Raw genomic sequence first — 21,104 nt, 5'->3', positions numbered from 1 at the left:
TGGGATTCGTGACAACGATGGCCTTGAAGCAATACTGCAAGAGCAATCGAACCATATTGGCTGCACGTCCTCTTCTCTTTTTCTTCCCAGCAAATAGCAATGTGTTTTGCATCCGATACGGTGCCAAAAAGAGAGAACAAGGAGAACTTATCAAGCGATGGGCCCCCTGCTCGGATTATTATGATGGCCTTATCCTCAGACTAGGCCGACCCGAAATGGCAGGCCTAGTCTAAAAAATATAAATTTTATACTTGTTTATTCAATCTCAACGACACTACTATTGAAATCACTCGTCGTTAATCCGTTCAAAACAAATTCTTCACCATAAGCAAAAATTATTTCCATTAAACATATCCGTAGGGATCAACTTTCACGTATGGGTGACATTTTTTCACGGTGCATGGACGATGCTAAAATTATTTATCATATATCTGTTAGTTGGTACAATCTATTTGTTTCAAAACTTGTATACTTAATATATTTTCATTGAACTAAGCTTATTTATAATCGAATTTTGCATAATTTGTAACAACATAAATTTAAGAGACTGTTTACAATCCAATTAAGTGCTGAAAATTCAAAAGTTGAGCACTGTATAAGATTAGGCTTGTTAAATAATTACAATAAACATTGGCTGAGAAGATCTAATTAAATTTTAAAAAAATCACTTAATGAAGATAAGGAATTGTTTACTTAATTCAACAAGTTGAAAAGTAATTGGTGACATTTAAAAAATTGGACAATCATCTTGCTAAAACTACCAATAATGACTAGAATCTAACGTAGGGGATTGAATGTATTTAGCAGTCAATATTCGGTTATTATCAAATGAATTTTATTTTTATTATCAATGCCAAAATTGTTAACATTCGCTTTATTTTTCTGCACTTTTTTTCACAATTTTATCAAAAAGAGCCTCGGTATACAACTTGATTTCGGTTAATGAGATTTAACCAAATTTAAGTAATTAAATAAAATAGATGCAAAACATGCCAAAAACGATAAAATCATTAAGTGCATGAGATGGGGTACGTTGAAAGAAAGTTCTTTTTCTTTTACAAAAAAAAAAAAAGAGTGGAAAGGGGGGCGATCGGTGTCAACAATCCATCCCAATCTCGAGTGTTTTCGCAAGACTCGTGCACACGTGATGGAATACTAACGAAGTTAAAAGCAAAAGAAAGAAATTAAAAAATAAAAAATAAAAAAGAAATGTTCTGGCGGTAATTTTTTTTTTTTTTTTAAAACTCAATTAGCGCTGTTTGATAACCATCCAAACATAGCCAAATTTTGATTCTTTGTTCTCGGAATCATTTTGGGAACAATCGCATTTGGTAAAATTTTTGTTCCTGAATAGATTGAAAGTATAATAATAATAAAAAATATGATTCTTGTTCAAGAATCGGAAAAAAAAAATCAAATTTAACTATTCTTTTCTTTTCTTTTTCTTCTTCAATCGCACGCCACCATTCGCCCACATCCACCACCATCCCTCCACCGCCGTCGTTGCCGTTGTCTGCCGCCGCCGCCGCCGGCAACTAGTCCGGCGAGCTCTCCGGTGGCCGGGTGGGCCTTGCCCGGCCTCACGACGAGGCTCGCATGGTCACTAGTGAGGCTCGCATGGCCATCGGCGAGGCCGGCCTCGCCGGGCTAGGCTTGCCTCCCGATGCCCAGCCCCACTGGTGGCCAAGTGGGCCTCGCCCAGCCCCGATGAGGCTCGCCTAGCCCTAGCGAGGCCGGCCTGGCCACCGGCGAGGCTTGGCAAGGCTGGGCGAGCCTCGCCTAGGCCGGCAAGGCTCGGCCGATAAGGGCCGCCTCGCCAGGGCCCCGGCGACGCTCCGGTGGTCGGCGGCCCTCATCCCAACCGATCGCCGGACCGGCGACCGGGGCAAGAAGAAGAATAATAGAAGAAAAAAAAAAAAAAAAATTATAAAAATTATTTAAAAATTAAAAGAAATTAATTTTGAATGAATCAATGAGTACGATATTAAAAGCAATTCTATTCCGAGTAAAAAAATTTGGACAGTTACCAAGGGTGCATGACAAACCGAAATTTATATTCTATAAACAATTTTTCTATTCTAGACTGTTTCTAGAATAGAAATGCATTTGATAAACTTATTCCGTTTATTTATTTATTTCTGGAATAGATTTCTATTCTAGAAATATGTTTGAAATAGAAATTAGAAGCTAAAATTTTCTACTTCTTTATTTCCGGAACAGAAATGAGAAATAAATTTTTTTCTCATCGTTTGTCAACCGATTTTTCATCCGTTACCGCCAACCACCGTCCATCGGTCGCTCGCCACCCGCCGACCCTCACCGTTGCCGTTGTTGGCCGCCGTCGCTTGTCGCCGCCGGCGCGCGCCGCCGCCACCGTCGTCCGAAAGGAAGAAATTTTGTGTCGTTATCAAACGAATTTATATTTTTAGAGTAAAAATTTTATGTCATTATCAAATGGTTATTTTTGCTTAGAAACTCTTTTAGAAATAGAAATAAAAAATCTATTTCTATTCCAGAAATTATTTTTGGAACAGAATGGTTGTCATGCGCTCCCAAACGAACTTAAAATACATAGAATCAGTTCTCGGGAACATAATAAAAAAAAAATATTTCTGATCAGAATTTACTATCGAGAACATAATCGTTACCAAATGTGTCCTTAGAAATAAAAAAAAAAAGATTTTTTTGGTCGGCAAACAAAAAAGTTTACTTACTAGCGGGAAAAAGTTTTTATTTTATTTTTATTTTGCGGGATTTTTTTCCCGTGAGGAGAAAAAGGTAAAGACTTTAAAAGAAAAACACCCGACAAATGCTGGGTTTTACAAAACTCCCTTCACAAGCGAAGCTGCAGTTCCTCTCTCTCTGTCTCTCGCTCACAAAGAATCAATTCAAAGCAGACGGCCAGTCGCTCATCCGGACTCTCCCGATCGCTGCCGCAGCTCTCGAAAAAGGTGCTTTGATCTCCGCTCGCTTATGATCTCTACAGTCTCTTTAGGTATAATCATCGCTGCATTCAATCGCGGTCGGTCCTCGTTGAATCGAATTTCCGGTCGCGTTTCGGTCCGGTCGGTGAAAAGCAGTAGATAATTGCGCCTGCTTTTGATCCCCAAGTTAACCGCCCTCCGTCAGTACTCAATCTTTCCCGTGCCTGCCTTTCGTCGCGATTTTTTTTTTTCTTTTTTGCCAGTGGAGTACACGTTTGTCGCTTAGGCGAGTTTCGTTGATGAACCGGATTACACCCATTATCTCAAGTTTTGATCTTGATGTTCGGGATGAGTGGGTGGCAATGGTTTCTTGCATGCTCGATGTTGATATTGACGTCCGCTCTCGCTTTCTCTGTTCTCCGATTGAAGTTGCTGGCGAATTTGGGTTGGTCCGATTAGAAGGGCCGTGTTCATCTCTTCTTGGGTGTTGTTGCTTTTGTTGTGCAGTCAGAAAGCTTTGAGAGAGACGGAGAATGTCGGGAAGAAATCGTGGTCCGCCTCTTCCGCTGAAAGGTGTGCCCCCTCATGCAGGGCGTCCTCCTTCCATCCGTGAGCCTCCGTTTGGTAGAGGCCTGGGAGCAATGCCACATCCAGCTTTGCTGGAGGAATTGCGCGAATCCCAACTGGGCATGGGCCCGGGGAGGCGCCCTCCTCACCCTGCCATTATCGAGGAGCGTCTCGCTGCTCAACATGAAGACATTCAAGGGCTTTTGGTTGATAATCAGAGGTTAGCCGCAACACATGTTGCTCTTAAGCAGGAACTGGAAGCTGCCCAGTACGAGTTGCAAAAGATGCTGCAGATCTCGGATTCCTTACGAGCGGAGAAGGATGTTCGGATGAGGGAATTGTATGACAAATCAGTGAGGCTGGAAGTGGATCTGCGTGCGGTGGATGCTATGAGGGGTGAGCTTGGTCAGGTCAATGCAGATATTAAGGAGCTTACGGGTGTAAGACAAGAGCTTACTGGGCAGGTGCAGGCAATGACTCAAGATTTGGGTAGGATGACGGCTGACCTACAGCAGGTGCCAGCATTGCGGGCAGAGATTGAGACCATGAAGCAGGAAGTACAGCGCGCTAGGTATGGATATATGGTCATGCATCTATTACCCTCTTGAAGGGCTGCATTCCAGTGTGGAAGTTTGATTTTGCTCATGTTCTTTTGGTGTCCAGAGCTGCTATCGAGTATGAAAAGAAAGGAAGTGCCGATAATTATGAGCATGGTCAGGTGATGGAGCAGAACTTGATTTCCATGGCCCGTGAGTTGGAGAAGCTTCGAGCAGAGATTGCTAATGCAGAGAAGAGAGCTCGTGCTGCTGCTGCTGTTGGCAATCCAGGTACTTTTCTTTGTTATTTTTTTCATATTCTGTATTGGTTCTAGTCAGTTTCAGATTTCAATAATTAGCATGTTATGTCGAATTGAACTTGGTTGACTGGCTTCAAGTAGGCATTCCAGTGTTGAAATCATGGATGTGAAGAAATAAGCTTTCATCCTCTTCAACTGATTAAGTTACTGCCAAGATTTGTTATTGAATGGATGAACCAGTAAACAAATAGGTTCTTTTTTGTGCCAGTATATTTGAATATCTTGTGAACCCATGGATGCTGGAGAAGTAATTGAATTTATAGCATCTTTCGTTCATTTTCTTTTCCCAAAAGAATAACTGATTGGATTTTTTATGAGACAAAAATGTTCGTGTTGAAGGGCTTGCCTAGTGTGCTTCCCCTTAGTTGCATGGAATTATTTTGCATTAATTTTTCTGAGTATATATATATTTGAAAAAGCGGAGTTTCAATTTTCATCTATTAGTATAGGAAAGATTTTGGAAGGGAGGAATAAGTACTTTTGCTGAAATCTACCTTTCTGCTTCTTATCAAGATCCATCTTGCACATCTATATACAAATTACTTAAGTATAAGTATTTTTTTATTTATTAGTTTTGAGTCTTAAATAAATTCCTAAATGTTACCCTAATTAGAGATTATGATAACTTTGAACCTTAAAGCAATGTCGCTGATCAAGCAGTCAATAATTGCATAAGAGGAGAGGAATTTTATAGTAGCTGAGTAATTTCTTAGAAAATAAAGCTGCTAGAGGAAGAGATCTCCATGTTGCCTAATTATGGGCATGAGAATTATCATACGATCAAATGAGTGCAACTTTGGTGACATATAGGGTATGTCGTTCCCACACAAAAATTTGATATAGATGTGCCTCTTGCAAATGTATTTTCCTGCCTACTTTAATTTTTTAGTTGACAAAAGGAAATTTTAGTAATGTAATGGTGCCACATGATCTATACGATGGGAAAAGTGAAAAAAACTGTCAACTCCGTTGCACTTGGAAAAAACAAAGGAACGGTTTTGTTAAGAATATTCCATATGACCCCACATTCATGTCAAGTTTTAATCTGATGACCAAACAATAAAAGGAAAAAGAAGTTAAATCCATTTATTAGACAAAGGAGGAAACTGAGAGTAATGGGAAGTGGCTGCGATGACTCTTTGAATTCGTTTTTAGTTAATGATCAAAATCTACAGTTTATAGTAATGCCTATGAAGCATTGTTGACAGCTGGATTTAAATAAAAAGAAAGGAAAAAGGTTACGGGCAAAGATGTTTCAAGAAGGCTTCTTGTCAAGGAATTTATATCGGTTATTGATTGAAGGGCATATATGCAAGGCATATGCCAGGTCAACAATGAGATTTATTGAAACAGAGAAGAATTAGTGCTTATTGAAACTTTATTGGGTTGGACTTATGCAAACATATCAAATGGAGGGCAAGGGCAAACCCATCCAAGAATTTTCTCCTTATGTTCCAAACCCGTCGCAAGCCTTATAGGACTTTGGAAATAAAGTCCCCAACCCTTTCCACTTAAATCATCGGGTGTCAATCAGATTCCCAAAGGGTTCTTGATACCCCTATGTGTTTTGGTGGTAAAAATTATCTAACACTAGCAAATAATACACCATCTTGATTAAACATCCAGAATCATGAAGATATAGATTATACAATCAACCCATTGAAGATGTTTTATAAATTTTTAACAATTATGAAAAGTGAAAAAAATTGTGGATATTGTAGAAAAATGTAGATGCATATGAATTAATACTATTTTTGGGTATATAAAATAACATAAGTGACCCTATGTTTTTCAGAATAGTGAAAATATTCTAGTGAAATGGCTCTTGGGGATGGATTTGGAAGTACCCCCGCAAGGCAAATCACAAACCTGTCCCAAACCCTATAGGGTTATGCAAGTGTAATTCCAATCTTTTCCCACAACTCTAAACCGCAACTTGATTAAGCCCTTTTAGGGTTTGGGAGGGCCAGGTACTCTACTTTATCTGCCCATCGCCATCCCTACATATCAAGTACTACAGAATCCATAAATTGCGGAGTGTATATTCTTAATTGTTTGCCAAACCTGAAGTCAACTCCCCTTTAATGACCATTCATGCTCATTTGCCTTACAGAAGCATCTTTCCTATATTCATATTGATATTTCTTCTAAATAGTTTATGAGAAGAAAATGCAAGAAATGCTTTTTTATTAAACCATCTATTACAGGTTCTTGTTTCTTTTCTTGCGATCTGCAAGGATGATCATTTTCTTGATAGTAATACGAATCAGGATTATGCTTTTGGACTCCACATAGCTTGCTTTTGGCCAGCTAATGCTAGATATAAACAATAAATCCTCTTTATTGTATTACTAGTGCTATATTCAAATACAAGTTGCTTTTGGCCAGCTCAATTGATACTCACATAAATTAGATGAAGAAACTATGGATATATATTGCCTAATCTGATCAGGTTACCTAGTTCTACGAACATTATTGTCTACTAAGTTAATGTCAAGTGTTATTATGCGGCATCTTCATTACGTGAAAATGAAGCTATTACTGGCTTTTACATTTAATTGTTCCGCCAGAAATGGTCCCTATTTATATGTCGTTCAACCTTTTGATTTTTTGTCTCTGTATGTGCAGGCTACAATACAGCTTACAGCAATCCTGAAGTTAGTTATGCTGGGAATCCTTATCCAGCTGGATATGGCATGAATCCCGTATGTGTGTTAGTTAGAAATATTCCTATTGTCTTATGGTTAACATTTGTTTTGGTCATGTCTGCATCTGATAAGGTATGTTGATATTTGGGTTAAGTATTTTCACGTGTAAAATGCTTTATCTTCGAATTGCAGGTTCCTGCTGGTCTGGAAGGCTACCCCCAATATGGACACATGCCTGCTGCTTGGGGTGCATATGCTCCTCCTGGACACAGATAGACTAGATTTGCATACCGATGTAAGCTGAGTTATAACCGTTACCTTGGGCTGCAACTCACTAGATAGATTATTAGGTCCGGCTTTCCAGTTGTCATTGTACTTTTAAGGGTTTGTCTCCATTATATGCTGCCTGAAGTTGTACTGGACGTTTTGCCATTTAATGATGGTCTTCTATATAATTTTGTTGCTTTGATGCAGAGGTCTGGCTCTTCTCTTAAATTCTTTAATGATCTTGGTTGAAAGTTCATCTCCAACAATTGCTTAACTGATAACTGTGTTGTTGGAGCTTCCATTCATTAATATGACTTGCTACCCTTTGGCCAAGTTCCTTAGATTGGTACATCACAACCCTGGTGGTAAGTTTTTAGAGGAAGATGTCATGGATAAGTCCAACTTCAATAATTCTAACATCATAAGGACTCTATGAAGTGAGTACTCCTTGAGAATGTCACTGTCTATGTGTGATCTGATACATCATTTTGAGTGCAGCCTTTGGATCAGCATATTATATTAGACTTTCAAGGTTTGTAGTATTACTTAGATTAATTGGAATAGATGAGAGATCTTAGTCATCAACCTTGCCAAAAACACATCTTAGTCATCGACCCTGCAAAAACCACTATGTAAGACAGGTGGTAGAATATAGATTGAGAATGACATGCGAAGCCTGTCTAAGAAGTGTCTGGATTCCAGATTCCGGATTCCATCTTCAGCTTTTCCATGACATTTAAATGGTGTAAAGTGGTTTAGCTCACTATGTAGTCCAACATGAATTTTGTGACCCATTCCCATGATTTTTGTGGGAACTTATATCACAGTTAACTCTTCTTTGTAATCCAACCAAAAAAAAGGAAACTCCTCTTTGTGCTTGGAGTCTCGGTTGATTTCCCTTATCCATTCCCATAACTTTTGTGGGATCTTTTCATCATAGTCAGCTCTTATCCATGCTTGGAGTAGTCTGATTTCTTCATGTTTCTTTCTCATCTCTGGTGAGGTCTTTAGTGATGCTATTTCATGTGGTTTGCTTTTGTTTGTGGCCTATTTTGGGCTGTAGAATATTCATCTGTTGCGAGGCTCCAGAAGCTGGCCACTACTAATTTTGGCTTTCAGCCGAGGGAGATTACTTCCTCCAATTTGGGTTTTTGGTCTTGGCAAGGCTGACTTATGGCAGAAATTTTATCTGTGGGAAATGCTTTGGATTATATGGACAACCTCCTTTAGTATGATACCAGACTTGTGACATCTAGAGATAGCAGCTATCTTTCTCTGCCTCTCACAAAAGATAAGAAAAGTTTCTCATGCTTCTAGTATGGAGTTGTTGCATTTAGGAGTATGACTGTCCCCATCAATTTGGGCAGTTGAATAGATTTAATGAACAGTTTTAGCTGGTGAAGTTTGTGCCCTTGGTTTCTCCTTTCAAGGAAATTTTTTGATTTAAGATCTTTATTCATCTCATTCCGTTGCCGAAAAGCAGCAGCCAGGTATTCATTGCTTGTGCCTTCTAACTGAAAGATATTCAACTATGATGCTGCAGGATCATTTCATGGTCGAGTAAGTGCTGTGTGTCTTAAGATATTGTCCTCTATTGTGTTCTTTCTGCATTTGTTTTCCTTGGTTGTGGTTACTCTCACACAGGGATACTTGGAGGATATAATTGAAGCTGTTGTTAACCCAAACAAGAATACTGGTAGAGTTTTTTTTTTTTTTTTTGGTAAAGAGAATACTGGTAGAGTTTGTTGTTGTTTTTAGGTGAAAAGTTGTAGCATTGTTTCATTTCCAGATTACTTGGTTCTCGGTTTTAGTTGGAGAAAAAGGGCTAGCTTCTAGTCGGGGAAAAAGGGCTAGCTGCTAGCAAACTAACTTTTGCTCGCCCCGTCAAGTTGCCCATACGTTGGACCCAAAGATTTCCTTTTTTTTCTTTACACTGTATCAGAAGCCATTTTGCTTCTTGATCGTTTTACACAGCAATTTTGAGGGACTAAATGTCTGGTTGATATGATTGATGACAACTCTGGGAAGATAAATGTGATATTTGGATCAGAGAGGAACCAGCGGGACTTCAAGTCTATTGCTTTGGTTGTTTTGGTAGGAGGAGATAAACAGGAGCACAAATCACATTTGGCAAGAAGTCTTATGCAAACTGAGGAGAAAAATGGGGTGATGTGTCTTGAGGAAGATTCTTCTAATATTTTAGTTTAAAAGTGGAAGTGTGTGTGGACTTTGATGGGAGATTTTGTACGGTAGTAATGTTTTCATTGGGAAAGAGGACATATTAGTGGTGGTGGAAACCTCCCTCATCCTCGTGGTGTTAGTTTTGTCATTCTTAAATGAAATAAATTACAATTGGAAGTAGTTTGAATAGGTATTTGTATTGTTTGAGAGGCTGTTGCTCTGAATTTTAATTCTGTTGTTAAAAAATGTATATGCACTCCATTAACATTTTAATTGAATAACCAGGTGGACATGGTGTTGTCCATGCTAAACTACCTTCATTATGGAAGGAATGTCGATTTCTGTCAGTATATTGTTGCACTGCCTTTGTCTTTTGTTGGTTATATATTAGTAAGACTTTGCTTTGCGTGTCTCATGGCTGAAGTGGTGATTCGTATTTTCTGATTTTGTTATCCTGTGACTTGTGAACGCCTGTGTTGTAGCTTATTTGTTATTCTTTTGTTGAGGATGATATATTCTTGCGTAAAATAATACTCACCTTTTCCATATTTTTCAGAGTTCTTCACTGTTTGTTTATGTTCTGTCCTTCACTGTTCTGAATTATGTACTCAAATGTTCTGATTCCAGGTTACTGCTTCTGTGCTCCAGCGCCCTGTATATGGGCTATGTTTCAGTTACTGATCATTATCGAATGAGGTGTGTTCACTTTGTTAGCAGCCCTGTTTTACCCAAATTTCTTATTTCATGATACTGCTCTTGTTGCTTGTTAGGAAGTAAACTCGCTTGATCCTTTTTTCTTTCTGTGCTTGTTATTTCCTACCAGTCAGTCGAGCTAATTTCTGTCAAGTTTTTAATAGAACATGGGAACTGTAAAGGTGCGTTTGGTAACCATTTTGTTCTCGAGAATAATTTCCACTCACAAATGATTATTTTTTTATTTTGTTCTAGGAACAATTTTTTAGCATTTGACGGCGTTTAGTAATTGCCCAAATTTTTTATTTCTGAAATAGAAATGTGTTTGGTAGAACTCTTAAAATTTTTTTGTTCCTTTTATTTTTTTAGTACTTTTATATATTTTTTTTTAATATTCTATTTTTTCTTTTTCTTTTCTCTTCTTCTTTCTTGGTTGTTGGCCACAGCAGTGGTCGGCGACTGTCTGCGCAAGGTCCTGTGAGCTCAGTGGGCCTCGCCTAGCGGCGCAAGGTTAGCCTCGCGCTAGCTTGGTGATGCCCAACCTTGCGCTAGATTTAGTGAGGCAAGCCTCACCTGGCCATCGGTGAGGCTCGGCCTTGTCAACCAATGTGAGGTCGGGCCTTGCCAAGCTAGGGCGAGATCAATCTCGTGTCGCTGGGCAAGGTCGAGCCTTGGCGTGGCTAGGCAAAGCTCAACGTCGCCTAGATCTGCGAGGCCAAGGCTTGCAGTGGCCAAGGGAACCTCTAGCGAGCTTGCTGGACCTCATCCAACTAGTCTTTGGTGAATGCTGGCAGCGGCGGCTGGTGACTGGCTGGGAGAAAGAAGAGAGAAGGAGAAAAAAAGAAAAGAAAAGAGAAATAAAAAAATAGGTCGGGCGTGATTATGAAATTATTCCTGGGAACAAAGAATCAACTTTTTCTTTACTTTTTGGTTATGTTCCAAATCTATTTCTAGAAAAAAAAAAAATCAAATGGAATTATGTTCTTTTTTTTTTCCCGGAAACAAAATAATAAAATCAGTTACCATTGGGCAAAGTTAACAAATAGACTCTTAAGTCTCTATATTACCGATGGCATTGATACTCTTGGTTCACAGTTATATTTGCAGTTGTCAATGTGATGCATGTGCAGATTATGGTGTGTGAACTGTGTAAAGAAATATGAGGCCCTAGGGGGGACGCACAGTTGATCATCTATTTGCTGTGGGCATGCTTTCTTCTATTTACTTACCTTCTGTTGGATATGTTTGTGTAACAGAACGACGATGGACATGTCAATGCCGTGCAGTGGGAGAGAGTGCTGCATAGTTTATAGTATGGGAAGCAATGGAGTTGCCGGGGATTGTGAGTGTGATTGAAAGGACAGGACCCTCACCTGACGACTGTCAGAAGAGCATGCTGAGTGCACCTTCTGCCGCTGATGCAAATTACAGGTTGAGGAACTTGGGGACCGCACTCTTGTCATGAAAAATCGTTGCTGAGCTGTGAAACATATGACCTTTGTTATCTTGGTCCGTTCAAGTTTCGGACAGAATTCAATGCCTTTCCCATCTTTTTGGTTAGCTTTGGCAAGATACGGCAAGGTCGCCATGGCTCCACTTTGCCAATTATTATCGTGAATAGTAATACCGTGAGTAGCCTTTTACAGACAAATATGGAGCGTCAAAGAGCAAAATCGAGCATCATTGAACTTGTTTGCACCCTGTATTTGTTTTTGTGAGTGTTGCTTCTGACTTGGCTCTGTAGAGATGTTCACAAAGGATAAATTTCCATCTACCCATTTGCGAGTATGGCCAGTCTTGACTCTTAACGGCTTAGCGCCCCAGATTATCGTATTATTAATATAGGAACGATATCAGTAACAGGCTGTCAAGGTTTTGTTAATGCAGAAATTTTTTAACCTGGACTGAGTGATCTCTGTGCAACTTACACTAGTAAAAAGGCGTTTTTTTCAGGAAGATGATCTTGCAGACGTCCCTTTGTCTGTTTTCTCTCCTCCATTGCTCACATCTCCTCGTAAGAAAATCGATTTACAATATCGCGCATTACAGAATTATGAATTCACTTGTGGCCAACTCGCGTTTTGAAAAAGAAGTATTTTAAGTTTTGGAAATGGCTCGCATTATTAAAAACGTATCCTCGCTCCACGTTCGTGTATTCCTGTCGTGTTGCTTTTCTCCTCGTTGGTCGGGCGGTGCTCCGTTCGGACGATCCCCACGCGCGTGAACAGCGCTCGGTGCTTTGCTCGGACGACTCGCCGCACTGAATCGCAGCAACTTCGCCATCTTCACCGGGGGAATCCAAGATGCAGTCCACCGCGGTGCGCTCATCCTGTAATGGGAGCAGCGTCTTCAATCGCCACCCCCAGTCCACCCTCGGAACTCGCGATCTTTCACGAGCTAATCTGACGCCCAATCCCGGCTTCAAATTTCGCACCTTCCCGTCATCGAAATCGCCCTCGCCGTCGACTTCTCGTCATTCAATCGCAATATCTCGATGCCTACTGCCCTCGGAAGCACCGGAACGCCCTCCTTTTGTTAAATCTACTTCGAAAGTGGGTGCTAAGTTCTGGCCGCTTCACTGCGGAATTTCGACGAACACCTTCGATCCGAGCGAGGGTAGAAGCTTCCGAGACTGGATTGAGCTGGTGGGTGAAGTGATATCGACGGCATTTCCCATATGGGTGGCGCTGGGGTGCTTGTTGGGGCTCGTGAAGCCGAGTTGCTACGACTGGGTCAAGCCCAAGTGGAGCGTTCTTGGGATCGCGGTGACCATGCTCGGCATGGGCATGACCCTCAGTTTCGATGATCTTCGTGGCGCTTTGGCCATGCCCAAGGAGCTGATCTCCGGGTTTTTGCTCCAGTACTCGGTTTGTTCCGCTCTTTATTCCTAGTTGCTCAGAACTTTGATTTGATTGGTTATATCGGTCTACCTGACGATTCGAATGAATGTGCATAATGAGACTCGAAATACAGCAAGGAAAACTGCAACATGGTGAATTCGTGCTATTATTCTAGCTCTTGACTTTGAAGACTGACCAGTCACCTTGTGTTCTTACTCTGAAGTGATAGGCACGTGGTTTGATCATGATGCGACGTTGTACCTGTGCTTACAGGAGCACGATAGGATGACATGTTTATACCTTGTTTTTGACGAACCCTCGCTGTATTTGTACTTCAGTTACCTACCTAGATTACCCGAGTTGTCTTTCCCCCTACTGAACTCTTCTTGTCTGTAGCAGCCGATTAGAGACTCCTCAGTGGGATCATGTGCTCATTTTCTATCTGTTTACTCAGACATGTTTGGCCCAGAATGATGCGTTACTTGTGGCAGGTGATGCCGATCTCTGCATTTCTTGTCAGCAAGCTGCTGAATCTGCCATCGCATTATGCGGCCGGATTAATATTGGTTGGCTGTTGCCCTGGCGGTATGTGCATTTTATCTTATTCTCACATCGCTTTACTACTCAATCCTCGTCTCTCTCTATCTCAGCTCAATCTGAATTTATTAATTGCAGGGACGGCTAGTAACATAGTCACTTATCTTGCACGGTGAGTGAATTCCTGAAGACTGTATCTTGAGAAGTAATTGAGCTACTGTTTTGTTTGATTCTATCAAAGTATGATGGGTGTTTTGTGATCTAGGGGAAATGTCGCTCTTTCAGTGTTGATGACAGCTGCAAGCACTATATCAGCTGTGGTTAGTAAACAGAAATCGATTTCTCCTCCTTGACTGTAGGATCATTCAACTCATTATTTATAAAATACATTTAGTTTAACATAAAATATCATAGATTGGAATCTCTTTATCAAGGAATCTCATACGCGACAAATTAATTCAACGTTATGACGGGAATGAAGTGCATGTCCTGTTATCTCCACCAGAGGCACTCTGGCTCCATGTGCTTCGAGTAGAGTGTAATTACCCATCATTATCCTTTTCCTCTGATGTTGCAGATAATGACTCCATTTCTGACCGCAAAACTTGCTGGACAGTATGTCGCGGTTGATGCAGCTGGACTCCTGCTTTCGACCCTTCAGGTTACTTCTCTTGCCTTTGTATTTGCATGGTTATTGATACCGCTGTCTAGCACTCACATAAAAATGGGAAATCTAGGTAGTCCTTCTTCCCGTCCTGGCCGGTGCATTTCTTAACCAGTATTTCCAGAGTTTGGTTAAGTTAGTTTCCCCCTTGATGCCACCGATTGCTGTGGCAACTGTGGCTGTATTATGTGGAAATGCAATTGCACAGAGCTCTTCAGCAATACTCTCGTCGGGTCGACAAGTTCTGCTTGCCGCGTCTCTTCTTCACGCATCTGGATTTTTCTTTGGCTATATACTCTCTAGAATACTTAAGCTGGATGAGGCATCAGCAAGGACTGTCTCAATCGAGGTGGGCATGCAGGTATACCATCTCCTTCTTAAAGCTTAATAAAAGCAAGAGCACTCCACTTGCATTGCCTTCCATTCTAGTATGCCCGAGTCATGCCTGTATCTTAGTCCTTCCAGTATTTGATTTTTTGTATGCCTCTGGCTTTCCGATTCTAAAGGATCAGTTTCTCCTACAGTTCTTGCTTGAATATGACTACAAATATTTAATCGAACTGTTTTGTTTTGTTTTTCTCCTTTTCTTTTTTCAGAACTCGGTGCTGGGAGTAGTTCTGGCCACTCAACATTTTGGGAACCCGCTGACGGCAGTGCCATGTGCAGTCTCGAGTGTTTGTCATTCGATTTTTGGTAGCGTCTTGGCAGGATTCTGGAGACGCTCTTTGCCCTCTGAAAAGCTCAAGTAGCAGTCTTTTGCTTTAGCTTCTGAAGATGTTTATTCTAGACTTTCAGCTTCTCTTCTCCAGTGCTGGCATTGAGATCGAATGTTTGGGAATTGGGATGCGATCAGATTTAGCCCTTGTGGCATAACGGTCAAAAAATTCTGCATTGAAGCATGCTCGTTAGTCAACTAGAACGCAGAAAGAAAATGTATGGCAAGTGCAAATGTCACAAGTTGTTACCCTTTCTGAAGATTTGCATTGCATCAAGTCAAACACATCACAAATTGCCAACTACATTTTGCAATGTTTAAGTGATAGAGGAAGATAATGACACGTTCGCAAACTTCAAAGGCTACATTTGATAGTGCGGATTTCTACTCAGATGGGATCTAATAAGATAGGATATGAAATCTAAAAATTTTGTTATATCCTATCTACTGTTCGGTGATTGCAGTAATGAAATCGGATATATTTACATCATATAAAAAACATACTAATATAAATGAATGAAAATTTTTATAAATAAAAATGGTAAAATCTTTTTGTGACACTCTTGTTTGTTTTATTTTTATTTTATTTTCCTATCTTTTTTAATTTATTTATTTTTTTTCTCCTTCCATCATTCTTTAATACTAATATACCTAATATACCTAGAATATGTAATAATAAATTTGATTAATATCCTAAAAAATCTCAAATTGATACATATGTGACAAATATACTCCAAATTAATTTTTTGATCACCAAAAATCTTAAAATGGTACACCTTTGATAAATTTACTATAAACTAGTGTAATTGTAATAAAGTTATCATTTATTAGTTTCCGTTAAATTTTATTGTTAAATTACTAAATTGGATGACACGCGATACACTTGTAATAAAATTATCATTTGTTAGTTTCCGTTAAATTTTATTGTTAAATTACTAAATTTGATGATATGTAACAGTTGATTGGTGTATCAGTTTGAAATTTTATTTTTTGTTTGTCATAACTATATAATTTTTGTAATTTTTTTGCGATATTAATTCAATTTAACGGAGGATATGTTTGTTACAAATGTACTAATTTGAGATTTTTGACGGTCGATCAATTAATTTGAGATAAATTTATTGCGAGTGTATCGGTTTGGAGTTTTTTTGTTATTTGGGATAAATTTGATACAAGTATACTTTTGGTTTGAGGTTTTTCATGATAAAAATATTAGTTTTGAGTAAATTTGTCACACATGTACTAGTTTGAGATTTTTAGGATTTAACTATAATAAATTTATATTTATATATTGAAATTATATTATAAAATAAATATTAAACTAAAATAACTAAATTGTTATTTTTGAATTTTGAATTGCTTGTATTAGAATTCAAATATTACTTATTTTGAAACATAATCTTAATTTCGTTAATTTAAGAATTTGTTATTCGATAAAAATATCTTTTTTTATTATAGATATTAGAAATTCTATTTATTTTTATCTCACCTCTTCCATAATAAAATTTTATCTTAGCCAGTATCCCTTTTATATTTGATTATATCCCGTCTTGAGTGAATATTAAAGGTAAAATAAGATAAATTTTTATCTTACTTTAAATTTTATTCTAACTATTAAACGTGACTTAAAGGACAAAGTAGATACAAGGAGCAAAATTGAAGACGCTTTTAAGTGATTTAATCAATGAGGGGAATAGTCTTTTTTGACTTGATTGATCTCGATGTTTCTTTCTTTACATTGAAAGCAGCCAACGACACGCTTGTCGTTGCTTTTCGTGCGAAGATGCCCGATTTCAATTCCAGGTCGCTTTCAGTTTCTGCACGGGATCGGATTCGGATGATGCCTGGCCATGGGGTAGCTAATCTTCTAATGCGGCTTAGCTGGAACTGACTTTCAATCAAGCTGTGGATTCAATAGCAACGAAAGCATGAAGTCTTGCCTCCCTCTTTATCAAACAACCAATGATAAGTTAAAAATTGAATGCATAGATGGAGAAATTGGAGCTAAACTTTATTGAAAAATCCAAATATTCGTGAAGAAAATTGAAGATTGCAATAGTTTTCTTTTCTCCCAATTTTACTCCAAGTTATCGTACAATTCCAACCATAGCTTAGAGGTTCGTGAAGCAGAGTCTTCGAGTTTTGCAGGGGGATGAACAATTAACAAGCAACGAACGATTAATTACTAGGAATCATGCTCGATCATCTTACAAGTTTTGATTTTTCTTTTTAAAAGATAATTATACTTCCCTTGCTGTCAAAGTACAAAATAATGCTAGAGGTTAATTAAATTTGTATAAAAAAAACTGACACTATAAAAACGTGGCTATTATTTATCATCTATATATTACACGAATCAAAATCGTCCAGATTATTAATTATTGAGTATTCACGAGATCAACGATTTACATGAACTCAATTAGCAAGATAATTCTATTAACCCAACTCAATAATGGACGAGTAAATGACCCGCGCAATATACCAAAGTGCGTTTGGCTAATTTGGGATTTGGCAAATCAGCTTTCGAAATTCCACCGCCCGCGCGTTGGCTGGCCTGGCCGCAACGCGAAAATTTTCCGCACATTTTCAGCTCCTCCCGCCAAATTCAAAACCGAAATACAAAAACTGAAAAAACGAAAGAGAAGGAGGAGGGAAGCTTTGGTCGTTCTCTCTCTTTTCCCTCTCCCTCTCTGTTCTTCCCGCCGCCTCCATTTTCGCTCCCCCTCCAAAACTCAAAATAACCCCACAAAGCTCAAGTCCCTTTCCAACCCCTCTCTCTTTCTCTCTCTAGCTCTCTCTCTCTCTGTGTCTGTGTCTGTCTGTCAGGGAGGAGGAAGGAACGGCTGAAGCTGCTGCTTCCGTTCGCGAGCGAGAGCCATGAACTACCAGCGCTTGCCCCCTCTGAAGCGATTCACGCTCTTGCGGCAGAGGCAGGATCAAGAGAATGCGGGCCCGGCGTCGAGCTCCCTCCCGCTCCCCGCGAAGAAGCGCCAGGAGTCGCGCCGCTTGACCCCGCTCCCTCCGGATCCCGCGCCCCGCCCCGCCGCCGCCGCCGCCTACTGCTTGCCCACGAAGAAGAGGGTGTGGGCGCCGGACCCGGATCTCACGCCCCTTTTGCCTCTCGACCTCAACGCCGAGTACAAGCCTCGTGTTCTCGAAGTTGGGTTCGAGGCAGAGGAGGAGAGGGCTTCCCACACCAAGAAAAATTAAAGAAGAAGGTGAGGGAAAGGAGGAGCCTTTGGTTTTGGAGCCTAGCGCTCAAGCAGGGGTGACGATCAGCAGTCGAGAAGATCGAGTGGAAACGAAGGCGGAGGAAGAGGAAGGAAGAGGAGAAGAGAGAAATGGTGATGGGAACGAGGAGGAGGAGGACGGGATCGTCTGTGCTATCTGTCAAAGTACGGATGGAGATCCGGATGACCCGATCGTGTTCTGCGACGGTTGCGATCTGATGGCGCACACCACTTGCTATGGGAATCCTCTCGCGAAGGGTGTTCCGGAAGGCGACTGGTTCTGCAATCAGTGCCTGATTTCTAACGCTTCCGAAAGCAAAGTCGAGTCCTTTTCCTGTTGTTTGTGTCCGAACAACGGAGGCGCTTTGAAGTCCACCATCGAGGGCTCGTGGGCTCATGTCGTTTGCGCGCTGCTTGTCCCCGAGGTCTTCTTCGAGGACCCAGCAGGGAGAGATGCGATCAATTGTTCCAAGGTTCCGAAGAAGAGGTGGGGGAAGAAGTGCTATGTTTGCCGAGACACAAACGGGTGCGCCATCGATTGCTCCGAGCCGAAGTGCCCTTTGGCTTTTCACGTCACTTGTGGGTTGCGTCAGGATCTCTGCATTGAGTACCGCGAAGGGAAGAGGAATGCTGCCGTCGTTGCTGCTTTTTGCAAGAACCACACCGAATTGTGGAAAAAGGTACGATTTCTCTTTTTGTTTCCCCTAAAGTTTCGAGGAGCCTGCCTAATCCCTCGAATTGTTTGTATTGGATGTTTAATTTATTGTGGATGAGTTCCCAAGTCATCTTGCTTTATGGTTTTCTGCAGCAAGAACGGACAGGAAAGTTCAAGATTGTAGCTAGGGAAGAGCAGCAGTAGCCGGACCAGGAGCGAAAAAGTTATATGTTGTGGCATTATTGAAAGTCTTGCTTTGCGAAATGGCTAAATGAGATTTTCAGTCCTGGGAAAGTTATTAGTTTGTAGTTTTGTAGGTTCTTTCATGCTTTTGACTGTAATGCTTTTTTTTTTTTTTTTTGGGGTCTAAAGTAGTCTAATGCTTGAATGACTGGTAAGAGTCGTAATCCTTTGCTCAGCATTTCTTGTTGTCAAGCTAATTTCAATGAAATTTCTTTCTTCAGCAAATCAGCTTCCACTTTAGATGCAATTGGCTGGTGTCCCGTGTCCTACTAAAGTAAAGGTCTATTTCAGCTGTCAACCATATATCCCAGGACAATACATCTATTCTTTTTCTGTATCTGCCCTTTTCCTTTATCAGCAACCCATGGTTTTAATTACAAGGTAGTCATTCTATATGTTGACAGCGAGTCTGAACTCATTTTATATGCCGACATGGTGACACCTAACTGGAAAACTGAATCATGTTGCATTCTTGGACGAGTGCTATCATCTAAGAGAAATCTTGAGTCAAGTTGTTCTACTAGAATAAGCAGGATATAAAACCCAACCAGTTATTGATTAGAAGCAGGGAATAAGCCCCTCTGGTGACAAATGTGGTCTCCGATGAATGAGGATTCTTTTATCGATGCACCATTTATGAGCTGCTCACAATGCGATTTCCTTTTATGATCAAGTTCAGTGTTCCACATGACATCATTTGATAAGAAGGAAATTAACAGCTACTGTTTGTGCTTGGGGCTTTGGCACGGATGCTCAGCATGAAGAGTTTCCAGAATAAGAGGATCCCCTATTTACTAGAATCAAATTGAAATTACTTGATAATCTTTTGAATCTTCAGTAGGGCTTATTGACATTTTGTTCTTGGCTGTAAATTGAAGACTGTACCATCGAGTTGATTCAATCATATGAAAAGAAAGGAAAGAAAAAAACGCTAGAGGGTATGACAATTTGCAGAAGCCAAAAGCCAACTAAAGCTACTAGTCTTCTGTCTCTCCCTCATTGGCCTTATGTCAATGTCAATCTCATCACTCGGGTCACTTTAAAGCTTTCTGTAAAGTAGGCAAAACAGTTGACACCTTGAATGATTTGCAGTCCTTTTTCACAAGGATTGTGCAATGATGCTATCCGTAGGTTTTCTTTTTCTCTTGCTTCGCTACTTTTGAAAGATCAGACCAAGAAAATCCTCGACCGTTTGTGTTTGTGAACACGCCCCCTTATTCAGATATGGTCATATCTTCGCGTAAATGTCGAAGATGCTCAGTACGGAAAAAAAAGTTAAAGTCATGTTTTCACTTTCTGTCTTGTCCATCACTTACGAGTCATTATGCCATAATTGGTCAACAAAAATAGTGCATTCTGTCTTCTCTTTTTGAATGCTTTCGGTTGAACTCACCACACAGCACCCTAAGACCTGCTCGCTGTTCAATCAGTGTCCAGCGTTTCACTCGAAGAGGTTCATGAGATAAACGTAAAGCTTAGACCACAGTGTAAGTTCATTTGTGTAGTAATGAGTTGGGCAGAATTCAACATCACGGAATGGTAAAGCCATAGTTTAGAATGATGAAGAATACGAAAGGAACATAGAGCCAGAAAAGAGATTTGCTCTGCCAGTAAGAGATTCCCGCCAATTCAGATTTGGTTGAATTTGCTAGCAGACGTTTCTCAGGGAAACTATGAGCATTCTTTTATTTACGTTGTCCTTGTATTGAATGAGGAAAGCAAGACGTTTACAGACTTCATCGTGGCCGAGGCCTTTTCATCTTCTGTCTCGGGAAGGAATTGCCGATAGGATTTGGCCCTGAATGCACTTCATGCAACACTTTCCTCTGAACTCGATGATCATCAGCATCATTGTTGCTCTTGGTGTCATCTCCTACCGATGTCTGCATTGATTGACGAATCAACTTGCGATGATAGAAACCATCTTGGAATTGATTTGATAGAGGTCTACTTGCTTCAACCCGATACTCCATCAATAAGCCTTCAGCAGTCTCTGCATCTGATCGGTAGAAATGCTCATCTCACAGATAACTACTGTCTCCAATGGGCATGCACACGCACACGACTGCACACAAATACATGCA

The 21,104-nt window shown here is 40.2% G+C and overlaps 3 protein-coding genes across 8 annotated transcripts; all 3 read left to right on the top strand.

Moving 5' to 3' along the window:
* The first annotated feature begins 2,817 nt into the window (after positions 1 to 2,817).
* On the top strand, positions 2,818 to 11,924 carry LOC104450063 (protein FLX-like 1). 6 transcript variants are annotated; one of them, XR_005552146.1, is made up of 7 exons: positions 3,458 to 4,062; positions 4,155 to 4,318; positions 6,976 to 7,052; positions 7,188 to 7,290; positions 7,470 to 8,958; positions 10,071 to 10,139; positions 11,393 to 11,924. XR_005552146.1 is itself a non-coding variant. In XM_039315474.1 (5 exons), exons 2-5 carry the CDS (start codon positions 3,458 to 3,460, stop codon positions 7,269 to 7,271), a joined length of 930 nt encoding a protein of 309 aa, XP_039171408.1. In that variant the 5' UTR covers positions 2,818 to 2,948; positions 3,430 to 3,457; the 3' UTR covers positions 7,272 to 7,468. The 6 variants fall into 6 exon arrangements, 4 of the variants coding, with proteins under 4 accessions (XP_039171408.1, XP_010062766.2, XP_010062767.2 ...); XR_001988572.2 differs by lacking the exon at positions 7,470 to 8,958; XM_039315474.1 differs by lacking the exons at positions 7,470 to 8,958; positions 10,071 to 10,139; positions 11,393 to 11,924 and adding an exon at positions 2,818 to 2,948 and having other exon boundaries at positions 3,430 to 4,062; positions 7,188 to 7,468.
* A 214-nt stretch (positions 11,925 to 12,138) lies between these two features.
* LOC104450062 (probable sodium/metabolite cotransporter BASS1, chloroplastic) lies at positions 12,139 to 15,196 on the top strand. Its single transcript, XM_010064463.3, has 7 exons — positions 12,139 to 13,003; positions 13,468 to 13,561; positions 13,652 to 13,685; positions 13,779 to 13,833; positions 14,091 to 14,174; positions 14,251 to 14,538; positions 14,774 to 15,196. Exons 1-7 carry the CDS (start codon positions 12,440 to 12,442, stop codon positions 14,924 to 14,926), a joined length of 1,272 nt encoding a protein of 423 aa, XP_010062765.1. The 5' UTR covers positions 12,139 to 12,439; the 3' UTR covers positions 14,927 to 15,196.
* Positions 15,197 to 17,905: 2,709 nt separating this feature from the next.
* Positions 17,906 to 19,357, top strand: LOC104450058 (protein Jade-1; the record flags this gene model as incomplete). Its single annotated transcript, XM_010064462.3, has 2 exons — positions 17,906 to 18,802; positions 18,931 to 19,357. Coding segments are annotated over 2 exons (948 nt in total), but the record flags the coding sequence as incomplete, so codon positions are not given.
* Between the last annotated feature and the right edge of the window lie 1,747 nt (positions 19,358 to 21,104).

This window comes from Eucalyptus grandis, chromosome 6, assembly GCF_016545825.1.
Source record: "Eucalyptus grandis isolate ANBG69807.140 chromosome 6, ASM1654582v1, whole genome shotgun sequence".
NCBI lineage: Eukaryota > Viridiplantae > Streptophyta > Magnoliopsida > Myrtales > Myrtaceae > Eucalyptus > Eucalyptus grandis.
Note: the sequence above shows the minus strand (reverse complement) of the source record. Positions and strands in the feature narration are given on the sequence as shown.